At 34.8% G+C, this 21,017-nt stretch overlaps 1 protein-coding gene across 1 annotated transcript in view; it reads left to right on the top strand.

Moving 5' to 3' along the window:
- LOC121367957 (protein mono-ADP-ribosyltransferase PARP3-like) overlaps nucleotides 1-20,365 on the top strand; it is a 33,656-nt gene extending 13,291 nt beyond the window's left edge. Inside the window, exons 3-11 of the mRNA XM_041492426.1 lie at nucleotides 1,477-1,608; nucleotides 4,694-4,879; nucleotides 5,904-6,254; nucleotides 7,721-7,786; nucleotides 8,898-8,993; nucleotides 10,167-10,250; nucleotides 13,401-13,578; nucleotides 14,482-14,625; nucleotides 17,336-20,365. Of these exons, the coding sequence (XP_041348360.1) occupies nucleotides 1,477-1,608; nucleotides 4,694-4,879; nucleotides 5,904-6,254; nucleotides 7,721-7,786; nucleotides 8,898-8,993; nucleotides 10,167-10,250; nucleotides 13,401-13,578; nucleotides 14,482-14,625; nucleotides 17,336-17,511 (1,413 nt within the window). The 3' untranslated portion in view covers nucleotides 17,512-20,365. The remainder of the gene's footprint in view (nucleotides 1-1,476; nucleotides 1,609-4,693; nucleotides 4,880-5,903; nucleotides 6,255-7,720; nucleotides 7,787-8,897; nucleotides 8,994-10,166; nucleotides 10,251-13,400; nucleotides 13,579-14,481; nucleotides 14,626-17,335) is intronic.
- Nucleotides 20,366-21,017: the final 652 nt, after the last annotated feature.

The following is a 21,017-nucleotide window of genomic DNA, read 5'->3' as shown; positions in this document are numbered from 1 at the left end:
ACTACGAGTCGGAATTACCAAATGTTTGACATCCAGTAGCTGATGATTATTTAATCAATGTGCTCCAGTGATGACGTTAAACAAAACAAACTTTCTTAACTTTCAATTTTCTATGTTATTCTTCTTAATTTTTTTTTTTTTTTAATACTGATAAATTAAACTCATCTTTTACACATTAACCATAAAAATGTCATGGAAGGAAAATGCCGTGGAGACTATTTTTCCACGGTATATTTTGTTTAAAGTGGCCATTTTCTTACCTTACCATGGTTGCAACTGCCAGACATAAATCTATCATATTGTAGTAAAGGGGGCACATAAAATTAATAGAAGGAAGGAATGTTTTATTTAACGACGTACTCAACACATTTTATTTACGGTTATATGGCATCAGACATATGGTTAAGGACCACACAGATATTGAGAGAGGAAACCCACTGTCACCACTTCATGGCTACTCTTTTTTTCGATTAACATCAAGGGATCTTTTATATTCACCGTCCCACAGACAGGATAGTACATACCATGGCCTTTGTCACACCAGTTGTGGAGCACAGGCTGGAATGATAAATAGCCCAATGAGCCCACTGATGGGAATCGATCATAGATCAATCGCGCATCAGACGAGCGCTGTGCCACTAAGCTACGTCCCGCCTCCCCCTTATACAAAGTAAAATTTAATTACTTGACCAAAAATAGAGGGGCTCCTTGGCCACCCTCCTAAATCTGCCCCTCACTGCTAGCATAGAGTATTCATTACTTTGCGGCAGGTGATGGTTTTTGCAGGTACTCCAGTCATTACTTTGCGGCAGGTGATGGTTTTTGCAGGTACTCCAGTCATTACTTTGCGGCAGGTGATGGTGTTTGCAGGTACTCCAGTCACCACTGCCACTACCTGTCATCCTTTCAGCACTCATACTATAGATATACATATAACTGTCTCATTTTCAACAAATGTGAATTTTAAAAACAATTTCCTATTTTAATTTGGTGAAAAAATGTCATGTAATGATTTTATGATTGTTTGGTGAAATTGTTTCGGCGCTACTCACCCAGTTATGCATAACAAAACATGTACACATAACTCGAGAACTACATGCGGAAGCAAGTACGTAGACATTGGGGGAGGGGAGGGGGGGCGAGGGATGACTGAGATTGAGGAAGCAAAGCAAAGTTTCTAGTGGGTTCGGGGGTATTCTCCCCCGTAAAATTTTGAAAACTAGATGTCCTGAAATATAATTTCCTGCATTCTACAAGTAAAATTCACGTTTGCCTTAAGATTTACTACCAATAATATTTTTTATTCAGAATTATTGGAGGGACTAGAGACCCACCCCCAGCCCTCCCCCTGCTTCGCCGTGCCTGACTACATGTATAACAATAATAATAATAGGGCCAGTGACATTAGAACAGCCTCACTGATTTAGAACGGCTGATGAAAATTAGTTGTGTTCATTGTTGTTTGTTTCCAACCAGGTCTACGACGATTATGACTGCATGCTGAATCAGACGAACATCGGCCACAACAACAACAAGTACTACGTGATCCAAGTGTTGAAACATCCGACAGCGGCACAGTACTATTCCTGGAACCGATGGGGAAGAGTGGTATGTTCACATTTACTCAGTGGTGTAGTGTGGGTTGCCAGTGCCGGGGGCAAGCCGCCCGTGGCAAGGCAAGTATTGCGCCCCCTAACTAACCAGTGGACCATTAGCACTCCCCGAGTCCCTTGCACCAGTCAAGAATTTTGCACCTGAGACAACGGACCCAGTGGCCCCACCCACACTACACCACTGTATTTACTACATTGGTACCACATTCTGCAACTTATTTTGTTTTCTGCTAGAAACCTTGGCGATCATGAAAGCCCTAGAACAAATTTAGGATTGTGTGGAATCTAAATACATTCAGGGATTTATCCACGATGTTTTTCCAGGGTCCCATGTCTGCAGACCTGTCAACCCTCCCGGATTCCGCGGGAGTCTCCCGGTATTTGATCAGATCTCCTCACCCCTGTGCGGGAGACAGTTTCTCCTGTTAAATGACATTTTTGTAAGCATAAAAAAAAATTGATCCTCTTTGGTCAAAATAACATAAGGGAAGTAACTCTACCTTTTTTTTCTCATTCGGAAAATGTCGACTACTTTCGGTTTCTGAGAATGTAACAGGCCGAATTGTCCCGACTGTTTAACCTTTGCCAAAGTGAGAATTGTGGGATAGCCTATTTATATTGTTAAAAAAGCACATGGAGTTTATAAAATGACGTGTTATTATAATGTTTGTTGTCATCGTAATGGCTACGAAGCGTGTTGCCGCTAATTCAACAGGCTGTGTATTGACATTCACTGTTGCATATAAAATAAAATAAAACTATCCAATTTAGTTCTAATAACACCTCTGAATTGTAAAATGTCTTCCCACTGGATTACATAATGCAACTATGACGAATCTGAACTGCCAGACTCCGAGTTGACAGCGATACACACGATGCTTGTTAAAATCACATGTCACAGCAAGACAACGAAAAGACCAATTAGCTGTATAAACATACTTGTGTCAGTTAATTTTGTATGTTTGTGCAGTAAAATGTTGGTTATAAGGGTACTCTTCAAGAAATTATTTTTGTACAATTAAAAAATGTTGTGTTTGACATTGACATAAAGTTACTCACGGAAATGGGTATAATTCCGGTATATTTCACACGATGTCCGTCATGAGTTTTTACTTATGATTAATAAAAATACAATGTTTATTGCATCATTATAATGATTTTAAATAAGTACCACGCCACCGTTCCTCATTATAGTAAAAACTGAATATTAATTTATAAGATTTATATAAATTTGTCTTTGGTACTTGGGTACACTAACCACAAATGATAATGTAACGCAACCTGTAAGGCTGTAAGTGTAATACCGTAAATGTACTAATTAAATTTTTTATTTCTTGTTCACGTTCTTAACATTTTTGGATAAAATATTTTTTTTTTTTTTAAAATATGTATTAAATCATAATAATATTTAAACTTTAAAAAAAAAAAGAATGTTTAAAAAAAAAAAAATTTTTTTTTAATGCCAAGATCTATGGTTAAGAAGTATATATGACATTATATAGTATTCATATAACTTATTGTAATAATGTTTTTTTTTAATCTTGCGATTTTGGGTTAAATGGTGTGAATTTAAAAAATCTTCTGCGTTTTGACAAAATCTCCTGCTTTTTCAACACACACCTCCTGCTTTCTCTTGACTAAAGGTTGACATGTCTGCATGTCTGATGGGATTGGGAAAATTAGCGCAAGTAAATTTATCATAGTTGGGATCCCCATACTTGTCAGGCCACTGAATAGTGCAGTGCAACACTGTTGAATGAATGTATTAGAACACACATGACTAAATATATATACAGCAAAGTACTTTTAGAATGAAGACGCTTTAAACAAACTACCGGTTAGAACGAACTGATTGTAAAGTCCCATTTTTCCCCCATATATACATGTAGTAGTGAAAATTAGTGTATATACAGCGAACTGGTCATAATTTGTTTTATCTTATTTGTATGTTATCTGTCAGTAGCATTAACAGCAGTACATCCAAAATGACTGCACTGATATTGGTGATAATAAACGAAATATTAAAACAAAAGCCCCACTAATTCTTGTGTTTAAATTTGAAAAATCCAAAATGGCCGACTTCCTAAATAAAAACGGTTAACTTCCACAAATGTGTATAATGAACTATTGCTATAACGAACTATTGCTATAACGAACTATTGCTATAAAGAACTATTGCTATAACGAACTATTGCTATAACGAACTATTGCTATAAAGAACTATTGCTATAACGAACTGATGTGCCTGGTCCCTTGCAGTCCCATTATAAGAGTACTTTACTGTATTGGGAATTTTTAGTACAGAAATTGTGGCTACATTTGTTTATTTTTTTTACAAAAACTGTTTTTAATTTAACATCATAATTACACTGTCTTAATTAAAGTATGTGAAAGGTCTACTGAACATAGAACTACACTGTCTTAATTCTATGTTCAATAGACCTTTCACATACTCTGTGGCAATGTTGTATAATGACAATATTGCAAATACAATTTGACATAATTTTTAAATCACATATGATGTAAGTAACAAAAAGGTGCCAACTCCAGTAAAAATAAAAATGGGAATTCCCCATATAAAAGTTCCGGTACAGATCACCCATAGCCTATATGTGTGATACAAGATAAATTTATCACACAGTTTGAAAATAGTCTTTATCACTATAGTAAGATTGAATAGATATATAATAAATAAATAGAGGATATTAAACGAGTTACCAGTTATTATCAAATTTATGTCCCGAGTGAACTAATTTTCACTTGTCACGAGCTTTAGCATGAATGCATTAAACTACCATTTTATTACAGTTTAACACTGAAACCTGAAAGAAGTAAACACAAACGCTTTAAACTAAGTGACGTTATTGTGTGTGCTTTGCCAAATCATGATGACATCATATTTAGTACAGACAAGGTGATTGGTTTCTTGACGTCAAATCGTCCAATAGTAGTGTTCGTTAAAGCAATGCATGATAATTTCTCATTGAGAAATTATGATTTTTATTTTCCCCGTTATGAGTGCCTGCTGGTGTAATAATAATATTTATTTTATGAGTTACATGTAGTCATTTGTTCTTCAGGGTGAGAAAGGAAGTAACAGCTTAAAGGGACCCTTTAAAGATGCGGATGCCGCCATCAAAGACTTTGAGAAGAAGTTCAAAGATAAAACTAGGAACAGTTGGTCAGAACGAGACAAATTTACTCCCATGGCTGGCAAGTACACCCTCATTGAGATGGCCGATGAGGAAGAGGACGAGGTCGATGCTGTAAGTGTAACGTGTGAAAAGCACGGCAGTTGATCTCCATACTGGGTTGCTGTGGTATAGTCGTTACGCCAGCAGATTTAAGGCTGGTAGGTTCCGTGTTCGCACTTTTGTTTACCCAATAGGTAGAATTTTATGAACATAAGAATGACTACTGGCCTTGGCGATCGGACTACAGGCTGGTAGGTACAGGGTTTGCATGCCCGGTACTAGCTCCAACCCAGACCGAGTTCTTAAGGGCTCAATGGGTAGGTGTAAGGCCACTACACCCTCTTCTCTCTCACTAACTACTAACTAATTAACAACTAACCCACTATCATGGCCAGACAGCCCAGATAGCTGAGGTGTGTACCCAGGACAGCATGCTTGAACATTAATTGGATATAAGCACAAAAATAAGTTGAAATGAAATAAATAAGAATGACTTGAATTATTAGGACCATGCACCTATTGTCATGTTCATTGGGATCTAGACCCTGCAGATGGCAAATGGTACCATTATAACTGTTTAATATCTTTTTTGTTTATGTACACATCAGGGGCAGCACAGTGTAAAAAAATAGTGGTACAGCTCATGGTTGCCAGACTCTCCTTTCAAATTACTTATAAGGACATTTTCACAGATATAACAAATATAACCTGCACACACACACAAAAAAAAGTGGTACGATCATGCCGTACATCTTTGAACAGTAGTACGGCCATAGCCATACTGTCTGTGCCGCCCATGCACACGAAAACCAAAACTCAACCCCAACATATTTACACCAATTCATCATATCATCTAATCTGGATAAACAATTAAGTTAACATTTTCCCACACAATCGATTGTACATGTATCGTTAGAGTGAAACCAATCAATTTTGTTTATTATAATCGATCATTGGAACATCGTTAATCAATGGCAATCAGTCCAGTGACCCATCATACACCAGACAAGCATTCTGTCACCGAGCTAAATCCTGCTATATTGAAAGTGAAATGAATAAAAGGTGTTTTATTTTTTATTTTTTGTTTTCTTTGTAGCCTAAGGTAGATATTTCTGGAAAGAAAGTAGTACCCAGCAAGCTAGACAAAACAACTCAACAGCTTATTAGTCTGATCTTTGACCACGACATGTTCAATTCTACCATGAAGAGCTTTGACATTGATGTCAAGAAAATGCCACTGGGAAAACTCAGCAAGATTCAGATTGCTAAGGGGTTTGAGGTCTTGGAAAAAATCGAAGACGAACTGAAGAAATCCAAGCCTAACAATAAGACCTTAATGGAGTTGTCCTCAAAGTTCTACACAGTTATTCCCCATGATTTTGGACGCATGGTCCCTCCAGTAATTAATACTTCCGAAAGCCTTCAGAAGAAGATGGACATGTTGGCAGTATGTTTTTGTTTTAGTTTTGTTTGTTTTTTTGCTTGTCTTTACAAAGTGTTAACAAAATTTACTTACAAGTCTTCCTAATATTTCAATACAACTCTATATGCTGGCGGGTTTTTTTCTTAAACTCTTTTTCAGTTTTACATAAAATACTCTCAAATATTTCAATACAAGCTGCATAAATTGACTGTTTGTTTTTTTCATAAATGAAATATTAATACCAGTTTTTAATATATGACAAGTTTCCAAATATATCAATACAGTATCATGGTTTGAACTTAATGGTCGCCCAATCGCCCCTGGCGACTGAAAACGTTGACGGGCGACTGAAAACCCACAGTAAGGTTGCCCACCTGGCAACCGATTTTTTGTGTGTGCAATATTGGGTTTTTTTTAGAAAATATTATTTGGGCAAGTGAAAATAGATCCGGGCAAGTGAAAGTGCTGTCACCTCTTGCCCGGATGGCAACTCAAGAAAAAAGTTAAACGCAGACACTGCAGTATAGGATTTGTTGTGTGTTTTTTTTTTTAAAACTAAAAGTTATAAATTTTTATTGAATGATTTCAAAATTTTATACAGCTTGATAGTATATTTTTCTAAAAATGATAAATGTTTGGGAATGTATTTTTTAAATATGCCACTCCTAATTACTTCAGTAAAATTTTTATTATATATATATATATATATATATGTATAATTGTATGTGTATGTGTATGTGTATGTGTATGTGTATGTGTATGTGTATGTGTATATATTAAACATTGCCACCCATCGCTGTGTCTGTGGGTACGCCAATCTCTTAATTTGTCCCTCAGTATCTCAATACCATTGTCCTGTTCTTTTATTTTTTTTATCTTCCTCAAATGAACCCAAGATAATAATTGTAATGTGAAAGCTTCCATAGTTTTTATAAGCAGTGATATCCCAAAATGAAATGAAAAGTTTCTGATCTTTTATTAAGAATTGTAAAATCAACAAATAAGAGTAGGTAAAAATCATCAGTTATGACCATATAGAATACTAAACAAGTTCCTGTGTGAGACTTTGTATATTATAGTGAGTGGGTTTTCAATCGAACATCACAAACGAAAGTGGTGTCAATGGTGACAAAATGCATAATAGTTGTTTGGATCACATGACAAATATTTATTGTGAAATAAATGGTTTCAGTCAGAGATTGTCGACGCAATAAAAATAATTTTTTGAAACGTGGAATGGGTGACGAGTTTTCGTCAGTGTTACATGTTTGTACAAGCTGCTATTTTCTTTGCTTTGTTTGTTGACTCTATGTAGGCTTATTGACTGATCCCTCTTCCGAAGATGGTATTTAAAGCTTTGAAAAGTCGGATAATACACAGCGATATGCAATATATCCCATGTATGTAACACTGTATCCATATGTATAAACAGTGTTAATAACAATTAATATTAACAATGAGTCACATTGTTTCTCACTTATTTATTTGAGGTTCTTGGAGATATTGAAATTGCTACAAGTTTGGAGAAGGACCAAGAAAAAGCCATTGCCGCTGGGGTATGTATTGCAGTTAGAAAGTTCCGAAAATTATTTGATCTTGTGCAGAATCTAACTCAGTTGGTTGAGCACTCACATGAGGTGCTTAGGTCGAAGGATCGAATCTCCTTGATGGATCCATTCTGTGACAGGTTTTTTTTTTCTATCCCAGCCAGTGCAATATACAACTGGTATATCAAAGATTTTTTCTGTCATGTCTGTAGGAAAATGCATGTAATAGATCCATTGCTTCTATTGGACAAATGTAGCTGGTTTCTACCCCAGCCAGTGCAATATACAACTGGTATATCAAAGATTTTTTCTGTCATGTCTGTAGGAAAATGCATGTAATAGATCCATTGCTTCTATTGGACAAATGTAGCTGGTTTCTACCCCAGCCAGTGCAATATACAACTGGTATATCAAAGCTTTTTTCTGTCATGTCTGTAGGAAAATACATGTAATAGATCCATTGCTTCTATTGGACAAATGTAGCTGGTTTCCTCCCAAGACTATACGTCAACTATTACCAAATGCTGGACATCCAAAATCTGTCAATTTAATAAATCAATGTTTTCTAGTGGTGGTGTTAAAAAATATAAAAATAAAATACTCTTGAAGACACATGATCCTTTGTTCAACACTGTTGTGTTTTTAGTGACTTAAATAAGGCACAAAAAGTTATGTTACTAGCAGCTACTTGTTGTTAATCAGGTTCGAGATTTAGCTCAGTCGGTTGAGGTGCTTGCATCACAGGATTGAACCATCTCGGTGGATCCATTCAATAGATTAGGCATTTTCTTATTCCAATCGGTGCACCACAACTGTTTGTGGAAACGTGCATATAAAAGATCCCTTGCTGCTAATGGAAAAATGTAGGAGGTTAACCTCTGATGGCTATATGTCAGAATTACCAAATGTTTCACATCCAATAGTTGATGATTCATTAATCAATGTGCTCTAGTGGTGTCATTAAACAAAACAAAACTTGTTGTTAGACAAAAGCTTTAGTTTTATTTTGTCTATGGTTAATTAAGACTTAAAATAGATTTAAGTTAAAGATGCAATGATTACCTTCAATAAATTGAGCCCATGCTATATTTTTTCTATTCTGTTTGTGTGTTTTGTGAAGGTTAAAGATGAGATGGTGCCAAATCCACTGGATATCAACTACAAACTGCTGATGTGTGGGTTGGAACTTGTTAATCCAAAATCAAAGGAATTTCAGGTACTACTACTACTACTACTACTGCTACTACTACTACAGTAATGTAATAACTTTCTTCAACACATTCTGTATACGTGGAGTCATACAATGTGCACATTGTTTTTTCGGTTCATACTTGCATGAACCAAAAAATAATTGCGGTCATTTCTTAAATATATATATGTACTGTTGTAAATATGGCCGTTTGATACTCTTTATCTTGTAACAAGTTGTTTTGAAATTATTTAATAACAAAAGTAAATTGATACATTTGTAAAACAACCAGTTGTAAGATAATTAATATCTAATGTATACAGATGTAGTATTCTATTTCTTACATATCCTACAAAAACCCAGGTTTTAAATAAATTAACTGTTTTTTCCCAAGTAAAACGCATATATGGCTCTAGCACTTGTAGTTAACTTAATATATGTCACAGAGCTTTAATTTCATTGAATGGTATGACAGTGGTGATCTGGTCATAGTAGGAGCAGCCAATCATATGTCTTTAAATTGTTATCACACATGTATGTCTTAACAGTATGTATTATCAAAAATAATGACTGATATTCTCACCAACAGGTGTGTAAGAAAAAATAAATACAAACTGACTGACCCCGACATATAATCTTTGCATAATTAACTTAAAAACTTCAAAGTTGTAATGTGTAAAACAGTAACATTTCCTTTTCATTTTTCTTTGTGTAGGGTGGTTTTGCTACTTGTAGATTTCTCTTTTTTAAAGGGACATTCCTGAGTTTGCTGCATTTTTCAAGATGTTATCGATTAACAGAGACTTTTTAATGATTGTAATTACATATCAAATATATTTTTTGCATAAAATATTAGTGGCGTGTATATTAAACATGTTTCTGATCATTCTAATACTTGTACTAGGTTAAATTTCATCTTATTCCCTAAAATATAGTTTTTTCGTACATACAAAATTATTTGAAGACAAAATCCAGTTTGGGCTTCTTACAAATATTATGATGACCAGAAATACATTGAATATACTGACACTGATATTCTAAGCAAGAAAATATATTTAATATATAAGTTTAATCGTAGAAATATTTTATTAGTTGGAAACATCTTACAATGCAGCAAACTCGGGAATGTCCCTTTAAAGAGTGTTTTTGGCAGTCGTTTATTTTCTGTTTTAAACTGATGAATGTTGCTTTATTTTGAAGATCATCTCGAAGTACACTGATAACACCATAGGTTATCGGAAAGTGAAAATTAGACACGTGTGGAAAGTCAACCGTGATGGAGAGGTAATTAGCGCAAATAAACATACAGAAGTAGGGTTAGTGGATTTAAACCATGGCTAGTGGCATTCAAAATCAATGATTGCATGGCTCTGTACAAATGTACATACGGAAGTAGGGTTAGTGGATTTAAACCCTGGCTAGTGGCATTTCAAAATCAATGATTGCATGGCTCTGTACAAATGTACATACAGAAGTAGGGTTAGTGGATTTAAACCATGGCTAGTGGCATTCAAAATCAATGATTGCATGGCTCTGTACAAATGTACATACGGAAGTAGGGTTAGTGGATTTAAACCCTGGCTAGTGGCATTTCAAAATCAATGATTGCATGGCTCTGTACAAATGTACATACGGAAGTAGGGTTAGTGGATTTAAACCATGGCTAGTGGCATTCAAAATCAATGATTGCATGGCTCTGTACAAATGTACATACGGAAGTAGGGTTAGTGGATTTTTAACCCTGGCTAGTGGCATTTCAAAATCAATGATTGCATGGCTCTGTACAAATGTACATACAGAAGTAGGGTTAGTGGATTTAAACCATGGCTAGTGGCATTCAAAATCAATGATTGCATGGCTCTGTACAAATGTACATACGGAAGTAGGGTTAGTGGATTTAAACCCTGGCTAGTGGCATTCAAAATCAATGATTGCATGGCTCTGTACAAATGTACATACGGAAGTAGGGTTAGTGGATTTAAACCCTGGCTAGTGGCATTTCAAAATCAATGATTGCATGGCTCTGTACAAATGTACATACGGAAGTAGGGTTAGTGGATTTTTAACCCTGGCTAGTGGCATTTCAAAATCAATGATTGCATGGCTCTGTACAAATGTACATACGGAAGTAGGGTTAGTGGATTTTTAACCCTGGCTAGTGGCATTTCAAAATCAATGATTGCATGGCTCTGTACAAATGTACATACGGAAGTAGGGTTAGTGGATTTAAACCCTGGCTAGTGGCATTTCAAAATCAATGATTGCATGGCTCTGTACAAATGTACATACGGAAGTAGGGTTAGTGGATTTTTAACCCTGGCTAGTGGCATTTCAAAATCAATGATTGCATGGCTCTGTACAAATGTACATACAGAAGTAGAGTTAGTGGATTTAAACCCTGGCTAGTAGCATTCAAAATCAATGATTGCTTGGCTCTGTACAAATGTACATACGGAAGTAGGGTTAGTGGATTTTTAACCCTGGCTAGTGGCATTTCAAAATCAATGATTGCATGGCTCTGTACAAATGTACATACAGAAGTAGAGTTAGTGGATTTAAACCCTGGCTAGTGGCATTTCAAAATCAATGATTGCATGGCTCTGTACAAATGTACATACGGAAGTAGGGTTAGTGGATTTTTAACCCTGGCTAGTGGCATTTCAAAATCAATGATTGCATGGCTCTGTACAAATGTACATACGGAAGTAGGGTTAGTGGATTTTTAACCCTGGCTAGTGACATTTCAAAATCAATGATCCCATGGCAGGTGGATTTAAAACAAATTTCTAGAAGCCCTGTTATGTGTTTGCTACAAGGGTGACTGGAATTTAACGGAATGCAAAAGAACCTTTTGGAAGGTTAGGCTAGCGAGAAAGGAGTATTTCTAGAAAAGAGCTTTTGTAGAAGATAGTGTACACTGTCTGTGCCTCAGTTTGGTTGAGTGTAATCATCTGAAGCTGATGAGAATCGATTTATTTGGCAAAAGAAATATTTTGGAATCCTTTAAATTCCACCCAGAATTAATTTTAAAATTTTTAAAACATTTTGATTTCTAATAATTCATTACAAAATTTAAAAATATACTTACCTTGATATTTGTATTCTACAAAATTTAAAAATATACTTACCTCGATATTTGTTTTCTACCAAATTAAAAAATATACTTACCTTGATATTTGTATTCTACAAAATTTAAACATATACTTACCTTGATATTTGTTTTCTACAAAATTTAAACATATACTTACCTTAATATTTGTATTGTATTCTTTTGTACATTTTCCACAGCTCTTTACACTGTGTTTTATCATGTTGATGTACTTACCTTGTTTGACACCCAATAGCCGATCTCTATTTTTGCGCTGGGGTGTTGTTAAACATCCATTCATTCTTGTAGAAGGTAAAAAAAGGGGAAATTAATTATTGTTATATGGTGTCTTGAAGTGCTCAGCGAGAGGTAAATTTCATTGTTACTTTTTGCATGTATTCGAAACTCAGGGCAGCATTTAGTCCAGTGATAAGGCACTCGCCTGATGCACGGTCGATCTTGAATAGATCCCTGCTGGTGGGACCATTGGGGTATTTCTCGGAAAATGTAGTAGGTTTCCTTTCTGAGACTATAAGTCAAAATGATCAGATGTTTGACATCCAATAGCCAATTAATAGATCAATGTGCTCTAGTGGTGTCATTAAACAAAACAAACTTTTAACTTTTTTAACTTTGTATTTGAAACTCTGTTCTGATGCAAGAAACATACATATTCCTTAAACAGCATCATTACCTCACATGGTGGTGTGATGAGAATTAATTAATAGTGTTTTGGCACGAGTCCTTTTGTAGATGGTTTTTTGGAGTGAGCTTTAGTAAGCTCCAGGGATTGACTTTCTTGAGACGAGTGTCAGAAAAACCATCTACAAAAGGACGAGTGCCAGAAATATTTTCTAGTTCAATCATACTTATAATTTTAGTATAATTATTATAAAATTCACTGCATTTTATTTTTGTACTGTGACGACACGACCCCGATGACAGCTATTATGTATTACATCACTAGAAGGAATTCATGCACTAGTTACAGTGAAATATTGCATCACATCACATACTACCTTTGATTATGGAATGACATAATGAACAAGTAGCAATGGCCGTCTACCTCCAAAACGACGAGACCAATTAACCAATGAAAAGGGCGCATTACCATCTAGAGGACGTGTACTAGACCATTTTTCTAGCACGGCTTTCTGGTACTTTACTACTGGTTGATTGAATTAGAATACATTCTCAGCTGTTTCTAAATGCACTTTCAGGGAACGTTTTATTCAGTATTGGTAATTGAAATTTTGAAATCAAAAGGTTCCCAGAGTTTCAAGCACACACTTTATATGGGGATAAAAAGAAGGGGAGACAATTTGTTTAATTTTAATTTTTTTCAGGATAAGAAGTTCAAGGCACATGATAAAATACCTGATCGAAAGCTGTTGTGGCATGGTACATCAGTGGCTGTAGTGGCAGCTATTTTGAAGAGTGGATTGCGTATTATGCCTCACAGTGGCGGCAGAGTGGGAAAAGGGATATACTTTGCTTCTGAAAATGGGAAGTCTGCTGGTTATGGTAGGACCACTGAATTATTTCTGGCTATATAATGATACTAGTTTGAATTTCGTAATTGGGGATTACTTCAAATGGAAAAATGGAAGTGTGTGTGTGTGTGTGGGGGGGGGGGTGGTGGGGGGTGTTATTGTGGTTATTTCAAAGTGAGGTGGGGATTATTTAAGTTATTATTTCATATGGAGGTAGGGATTATTGAATTATTCCCTAGGGAGGTGAGGGGTTATTGGAGTTATTTCAAATTGAGGTGGGGAATTATAGGGGTTATTTCATAGGGAGGTGTGTTATTGTAGTTATTTTATAGGGAGGGGTGGGGTTTTTTGGAGTTATTTCAAAGGGAGGTACGATAGACAAAATGCAGGCCTTCTCGTTTGCCTGTTGTTTATGCAAGTCTGCTTTTGTGTCAAACATTTTTTGTTTGCACATTAAATTTAGGCCACCAAGTAGTGGAACACAATAATGTTTTATACATTGAATACGTGTAGGAAAATGTTTGTTAAAGAGACATTTGGCTGGTTTAACAAGAATATAGTATTATACATAATGAGGGAGTGAGATGTAGCCCAGTGGTAAAGCACTCGATGCGCAGTCGGTTTGGGTTCAATCCCCATCAGTGGGCCCATTGGGCTATTTCTCGCTCCAGCCAGTTAACCACGACTTGTACATCAAAGGCCATGGTATGTGCTATCCTGTCTATGGGATTGTGCATATAAAAGATCCCTTGCTGCTAATTGAAAAGAGTTGTCCATGAAGTGGCGACAGCAGGTTTCCTTCCTCAATATCTGTGTGGTCCTTAACCATGTCTGACATCATATAACCGTAAATAAAATGTGTTGAGTGCGTCGTTAAATAAAACATTTCCTTCCTTCCTGTATACAATATATATCCTCTTTTTTTTTCTTTTAGTGGGTGTGGTGAATAAAACTGGAATCATGTTTCTCAATGAAGTGGTGCTGGGTAAAGAAAAGCACATCACAATGGATGATAGCTCCCTTACTGCAGCACCAAAAGGCTATGACTGTGTTGTCGCCAAGGGAATACAAGAACCAGGTAACAAATTCATTGATTTCGCTGGACTACCAAATATACAGCACTAGGTGGATTGCGTCATGTTCTGTGGGAAAATATATTCTAAAAACTATTTGCTTTGAACTGAGATGGTGGGTGGGGGGTGGTGTGCTTACAAATACAAATGTTTTGAAAGCAAATGTGATAAAAATGCAGAGATTAAAATCTTCCTGATTTTTCCAACTTTCTAGGTTATGGCCCTTCCAGAAAACGTAGACGTAGCCCTGTGGTAAAGCACTTGCTTGATGTGCGGTCGGTTTGGGATCGATCCCCGTCAGTGGGCCCATTGGGCTATTTCTCGCTCCAGCCAGTGCACCATGACTGGTACATCAAAAGCTGTGGTATAAGCTATCCTGTCTATGGGATGGTGCATATAAAAGATCCCTTGCTGTAAATCGAAAGAGTAGCCCATGAAGTGGCGACAGCGGGTTTTCTCCCTTAATATCTATGTGGTCCTTAACCATATGTCTGACGCCATATAACTGTAAATAAAATGTGTTGAGTGCGTCATTAAATAAACCATTCCTTCCTTCACAAATCACTGCTTTCTGTGGTGCAATGTTAAGCTATCAGACATAAGGCTGGTAGGTAATGGGTTTGCATCTCGGTACCGGCTCACCACTCAGAGCAAGTTAATGACACAATGGGAAGGTGAAAGGCTACTACACCAAAGTCTCTCTCACTAATACTAACAACTAACCTCTAACCCACTATCCTGGACAGACGGTCCAGATACATGTGTAGCTGAGGTGTGTGCCAAGGACAGCATGCTCTAACCTAATTGGAAGGACGGGACGTAGCCCAGTGGTAAAGTGCTCGCTTGATGCACGGTCGGTTTGGGATTGATCCCTGTCGGGGGGGGGGGCCCATTGGGTTATTTTTAGCTCCAGCCAGTGTGCACAACTGGTATATCAAAGGCTGTGGTATGTGCTATCCTGTATGGGATGGTGCATATAAAAGATCCTTTGCTATTAATTAAAAAATGTAGCGTGTTTCCTTTCTTAGACTATATGTCAAAATTATCTAACATCCAATAGCCGATGATTAATAAATCAATGTGCTCTAGTGGTGTCGTTAAGCAAAATAAACTTCTAACCTAATTGGATATAAGTACAGAAATAACTATTAATGAAATGAATGTAATTACATTTCATGACTCTTCAAAGTTTTAGGATTTTTTTCATCCCCCATATGCCCTAAGAATAAAGACCTGTCTTCTCTTTTTTTTTATTGGCCAATTATTTTTTTTGCTCTGTGTGCTGTATTTTCCATGTCTTAAAAATATAAAATAAAATTTCGCCACCTGTTCCCATTTTAACAACAACAAAAATCAATGAAAATGTAACATTTAATTTAGAACGGCCTGATTGTATTTTGAGATAAACATACTTGTTCATTCCATCATTTGACATTGTTCCATATTTCTAACTAACATGAACTTTAAATAATTAAATTTCCATTACATTCAATACAATATAACATCATCCCATTGATCCAGATGTAGCAACAGGAATTGGTTCATTGCTTGATGAACATAAAAATTACGTCATCAGGGAACATCATATCAGACGACATCATTTTATGTGGGCAAGTATAGAGCGTTATTGTTTATGGACCAAAAATAATTCAAAATAAAGTATTAAGTTTTAGTGTTATTATTAGCAAGTATGATTCTAATTTAATTGTAAGCATTATCTGTTATTTCTTTTAGGTTCATCTTGGTATGAAAAACAAATCATCTGCAAACTTATGTGAGAACAGCTTTGCTGATTCACGCAGTTTACGGATGATTTTGTCTGTTCATACTCCGAAGGCTTTTCCATTTTGGTTTGTCTAGTGACTGATAACACTATTACGTGACTAATAACACTATTAAGTGACTAATAACACTATTAAGTGACTGATAACACTATTACTTGACTGATATTTTCAAATATTTCACTCAGGATTATGTAATAAATATACAGAACTTCAATCACGTTTTTATTTTCTATTTATTGCACAAGTTTGTTTTGCGCAAGCATATATACCACGAGACCTCGTAGCGATCTTGTGGTATGTTCTTACATAAAATAAATTAGTGCGATTAATAGGAAGTGAAAACAACATGTGAAATTCTGTATTTATTACATACCTTCTTTCATTAAAACCCCCCCCGGTTTTTAATTTAACGTCATAACTACACTTTCTTTTAAATCTATTAATCATTCCTCCTTTCATGAATTTAGTTAACATTAAGAATCATACTCATGCAGCAATCTTGTGTAATGTTTCAGATTTGATGTGATGTAATCATATATCAGTGTTTCTGCCAAAAAGAAATGTTTGGGTATCGTGCTATGAAATTGAATACAGCCACAGACCTTCCTCAGAATGAAAATAGGTTAACTTTAGGGTTAGGGTTAAGAAAATAATACAGTAATGATGAGAGTAATTCATTTTGTCAAAAAGTTAACTTAAAAAAAAAAAAAAAATGTATGGCGCCATACCTGTTTTACTGTTTGGCAGAAACCCTGTATATGATGTAAGTAACAAAAACTAGCTAACTCCAGTAAAAATAAAAAGGGAATCCCTGATTTAAAAGTTCTGGTCCAGATGTGCAATACAAGATAAAATTTATCGAATGGTTTGAAGATGTCTTTATAAGATTGGATAGGTATGTAATAATATTTCTTTCTCTTAATTCTTCTAGATCCCAAGCAGGACACTGCTATAACAATAGATGGCAAGAAGGTAGTAGTCCCACAAGGCAAGCCTGTTAAACAGTCTGCATTCTCAGGCAGTCATTTTTCACAGAGCGAGTACCTCATCTATAAAGAAAATCAGAACCGGATCCGGTATTTGCTTCTGATGGATTTTGCTTACTAATACAATGAAAAGCAGAACTGGATCCACTATCATTCTACTCTACTGCAGATGGACTTCTCACACTACACTACATGCACAGAGAGTGATATCGGCATCAGGATCTGGATCTCGTGTCTACCACAGATGGATTGCTCACATTTTAGTACAAAGAACACAACTTGGCACAGATTTTCAAAGCTGTCTTAGCACTATGATATTGTGAACCTGTTGTAGGCCACAGCATGCATCGTTGTGACATCATAGCTTACAACTGGTTTATGATACTGTTGCTCGAAAATAGCTTCAAAAAATCTCTAGCTAGAGGTTTAATTCAGTAAATTCTCATAAATTTACAATCTCGCAGTGCAATTCAAAAAAGAATTGTAAGGACGATGCAAAGTTGTTTAAGCGAGCCTAAGGGAGCTTTGTGAATTAGGCCCCAGAGATTTGGATCTGGATGTGGATCCAATATTAACTACAGTTGGTTTCTCATTTTTTATTACTAGAAAGAAACCCAGGGATTGTGTTTCTAAAACTTGAGATTTTGCAAAGTGTCCAGATTTTAAGGGTTGAAGTATATAAAAACCTGTTTTGTTTTTCTCTTAAATGCATGTGTTTAAGCATTGTAAATATATGTAGTTACATGCATGTAAGCAAAAATTTGGCCCTAAATATGTATTATTTGTATGGGTGATACTTTATGAATGTCTTGAGTCTTAGACTTGAAGGTTCTGTAAGCATGGATATAAGTTAAAAATGAAATGGCATTCCTAAAAGCCATCTTTTTGTGAGTCTACTCACATATTTCCAATTCAGTGAAAGCTATTTTCATTCATTTTTAAAATATGAAATTGTTTTTAACCTAACAAAACGTTGTTTTTAATATTTGTTTTTATTTGTTTTACAAATTTGTTACTTATGACATCATTAATATGTCCATATATATATATATATATGTGGTTGTATTTATGTTTTGGTTAGGTCAAAAGTATATGTATGACTGTTACATTATTTGTAATGTTTTCTGGTGTTTATTGTTGATATTTAATTGGTTAAAAAGAATCTAAAGATAGGAGTTATTTCTATAATGAACAAAGAAACCTCAAACAAAACCAAATGGTTATTTTAATGCTTGTAATGGTTGAAAATTTAAAAATAGTTTATGAACTTGTTACTTTTTTATGTTTTAAAAATTATTTATTTATCTTTGGTGCATTTGGAGAGATACTGTTTTCCATGATACTGTTAAACATTGTGAATGTTAGTTGGTTTTTGTTTTTGTTTGTTTTATTAAGTTTACTGTAAATATTTTGATTTGTTTTAAGCATTTTAAGAGTTTTATGCTAATTATAAAACCTTTTTTTCTGTGAAATTGCTGGCTTTCAAGGGTAAAATAGTTTCATAAATATTCAAGAATATACATTTTTATTATTTTAAATTTACTGTAGAAATCTATTTTCTGAGTTTATTATTTTTTTATTAGGATATTGTAGTTTACTGATCTGAAAACAATTAAATGTACAAAACATGGATGTAGGGATATAAAGTGAGTTATGAAACACTGCAGGTTTTTGTCATTCTCGTAATCAGTAATAAAGGCTTGAATATAGGGGTAAGGATTTCTCATTGGTATTTTCATTGTAATGCGTGTTTTCATTATTTTGATTTATGTTCTTCTCACTGGCATTGTTCATATTCCACACCAGTGTTTTTACCATTTAGAATCTTAATATTCATTCCTGTTGTTCAGCCATGACTGTACTGTGTGTTGTTATCATTTAGTTTGTGTAACTGTCATTTGTTTACTGTTTAGATTACAGCATAGAGTGAGCAGCTGTATTTGTGCTTTGGGATTTCTCATAACTTCACAATACCTCACACAAGTGTATAGTTATATAATAATATGTAGGTTTATCTTCAGTAGATTTGTTTTGATTATTTCACACTATATGGAATTCACAATACCATGTTTTACACAATTGTGTTACTCTGTTTTCTGTACAGATGTGTTTCTGTATCTTGTACTATCAAACTGTTTTACTATCTGTTGTTGTATTTTTTCTGTAGAATTGTCTATAAAACTGTGTTGCTATATATGATCTATAGAATTGTTACAATACTAGGTATCTATTCTTTAGAACTGTTACTATATATATATATTTTCTGTAGAATTGTTACAATAATAGGTATCTATTCTTTAGAACTGTTGCTATATATACTCTGTAGAATTGTTATGGTATGTTAGTGTATTTGTAGAATTGTGTTACATTATGTGTTCTGTAAAACTGTCACTGTGTTTGTTCTCTAGAACTGTGTTAGTGTTGATAATGGATCATCATATATTGTGTTCAGTGTTTTCATGCTATTGTGGTATTAAAACTTACTTTGCAATTGAACTTTCAAAAATAGTTTCCTCCATAGCGTTTACTCACTTGTAGGATATTTGTGCTGAAAACATAGCACTAATAGCAAGTTTGAGATCTACTCAGTAACTCACTTCAAAGAATTACCTGATGTACATTAGTTTCGAACTGAATGTCTGCCAGCACGTTTTCTTAACTAAGGTTAATTGGTCTTCCATGTTTGTGGAATACCCGGTTAGTTGGTTAGTTAAGGTTGCAGGCTATCAAATTGCAGTTCGAATCGGTGCAGTAGGTTCAAATCATGCCAATTGACACTTAGTGTTTTTAAATATTACTGGTATAGCACTTTATTATATGGGACAATAATTGGCCTAAAGACATTTAAAGTAATCAGATTATTGTTATGTATTCTCATTACTGGTAATAGTAATCAAAATTTTAAAATTACAATACTTTAAAGGTCAAGATTAGTATTTTACATCAAAATTAGAGCAAGTTTTGCACCAAACCCCCCCCCCCCCCCCCCCAAAAAAAAAAATAAAATAAAAAAAATATATATACATGTAATGTATAATATCAATTTTTAGTTTTTGATTTGCAGCTGAGATCTATGATGGGAAAAAAAGAGACTTGCAATGCTTGCTGTTAGTGTTATATTTTCAGCACACCACAATAATTATGTGAATTTTTTTGTGTGCACTCGGCTTAGCGTGACTGTGATAGCCTAAAGACTGTCGGGGTCTGGAGGCGACCTCGGTCATTGCACTGCAATTGACTGGCTCATCAGTGGGACTGTGATGAGAGACTAGCATAGTTATCTACCCTTAGTATCTCGCAAGATGGTGCTTGGTCAGAAACATAACATTATTCCAAAATTGACATATTTATTTTATGTTACATTTTTTTTTTTTTTTTAAATTTATTTTACAAATTTATTATATGATCTGATTTTTACATTTTGATAAAAAAAAATTAAAAAAAAAGTTTTTAAAATTTTAAGTTTCTTAAAAATAAGAATAATTGATTTATATTTTTTTATTTGTCGACTGAATTTTGAAAAATAAATCAAAAGAATTCACTTCTTTTTTCTTCTAGATGCTCTAGATTCTTTTATTTTTCTGTTTGTGATGTTTGAATGATCATGATTTTATGGAATTCAAAAAC

Source organism: Gigantopelta aegis, chromosome 3 (genome assembly GCF_016097555.1).
Source record: "Gigantopelta aegis isolate Gae_Host chromosome 3, Gae_host_genome, whole genome shotgun sequence".
Lineage (NCBI taxonomy): Eukaryota > Metazoa > Mollusca > Gastropoda > Neomphalida > Peltospiridae > Gigantopelta > Gigantopelta aegis.
The sequence above is the reverse complement of the archived record's forward strand: the minus strand, read 5'-3'. Positions and strand labels throughout refer to the sequence as shown.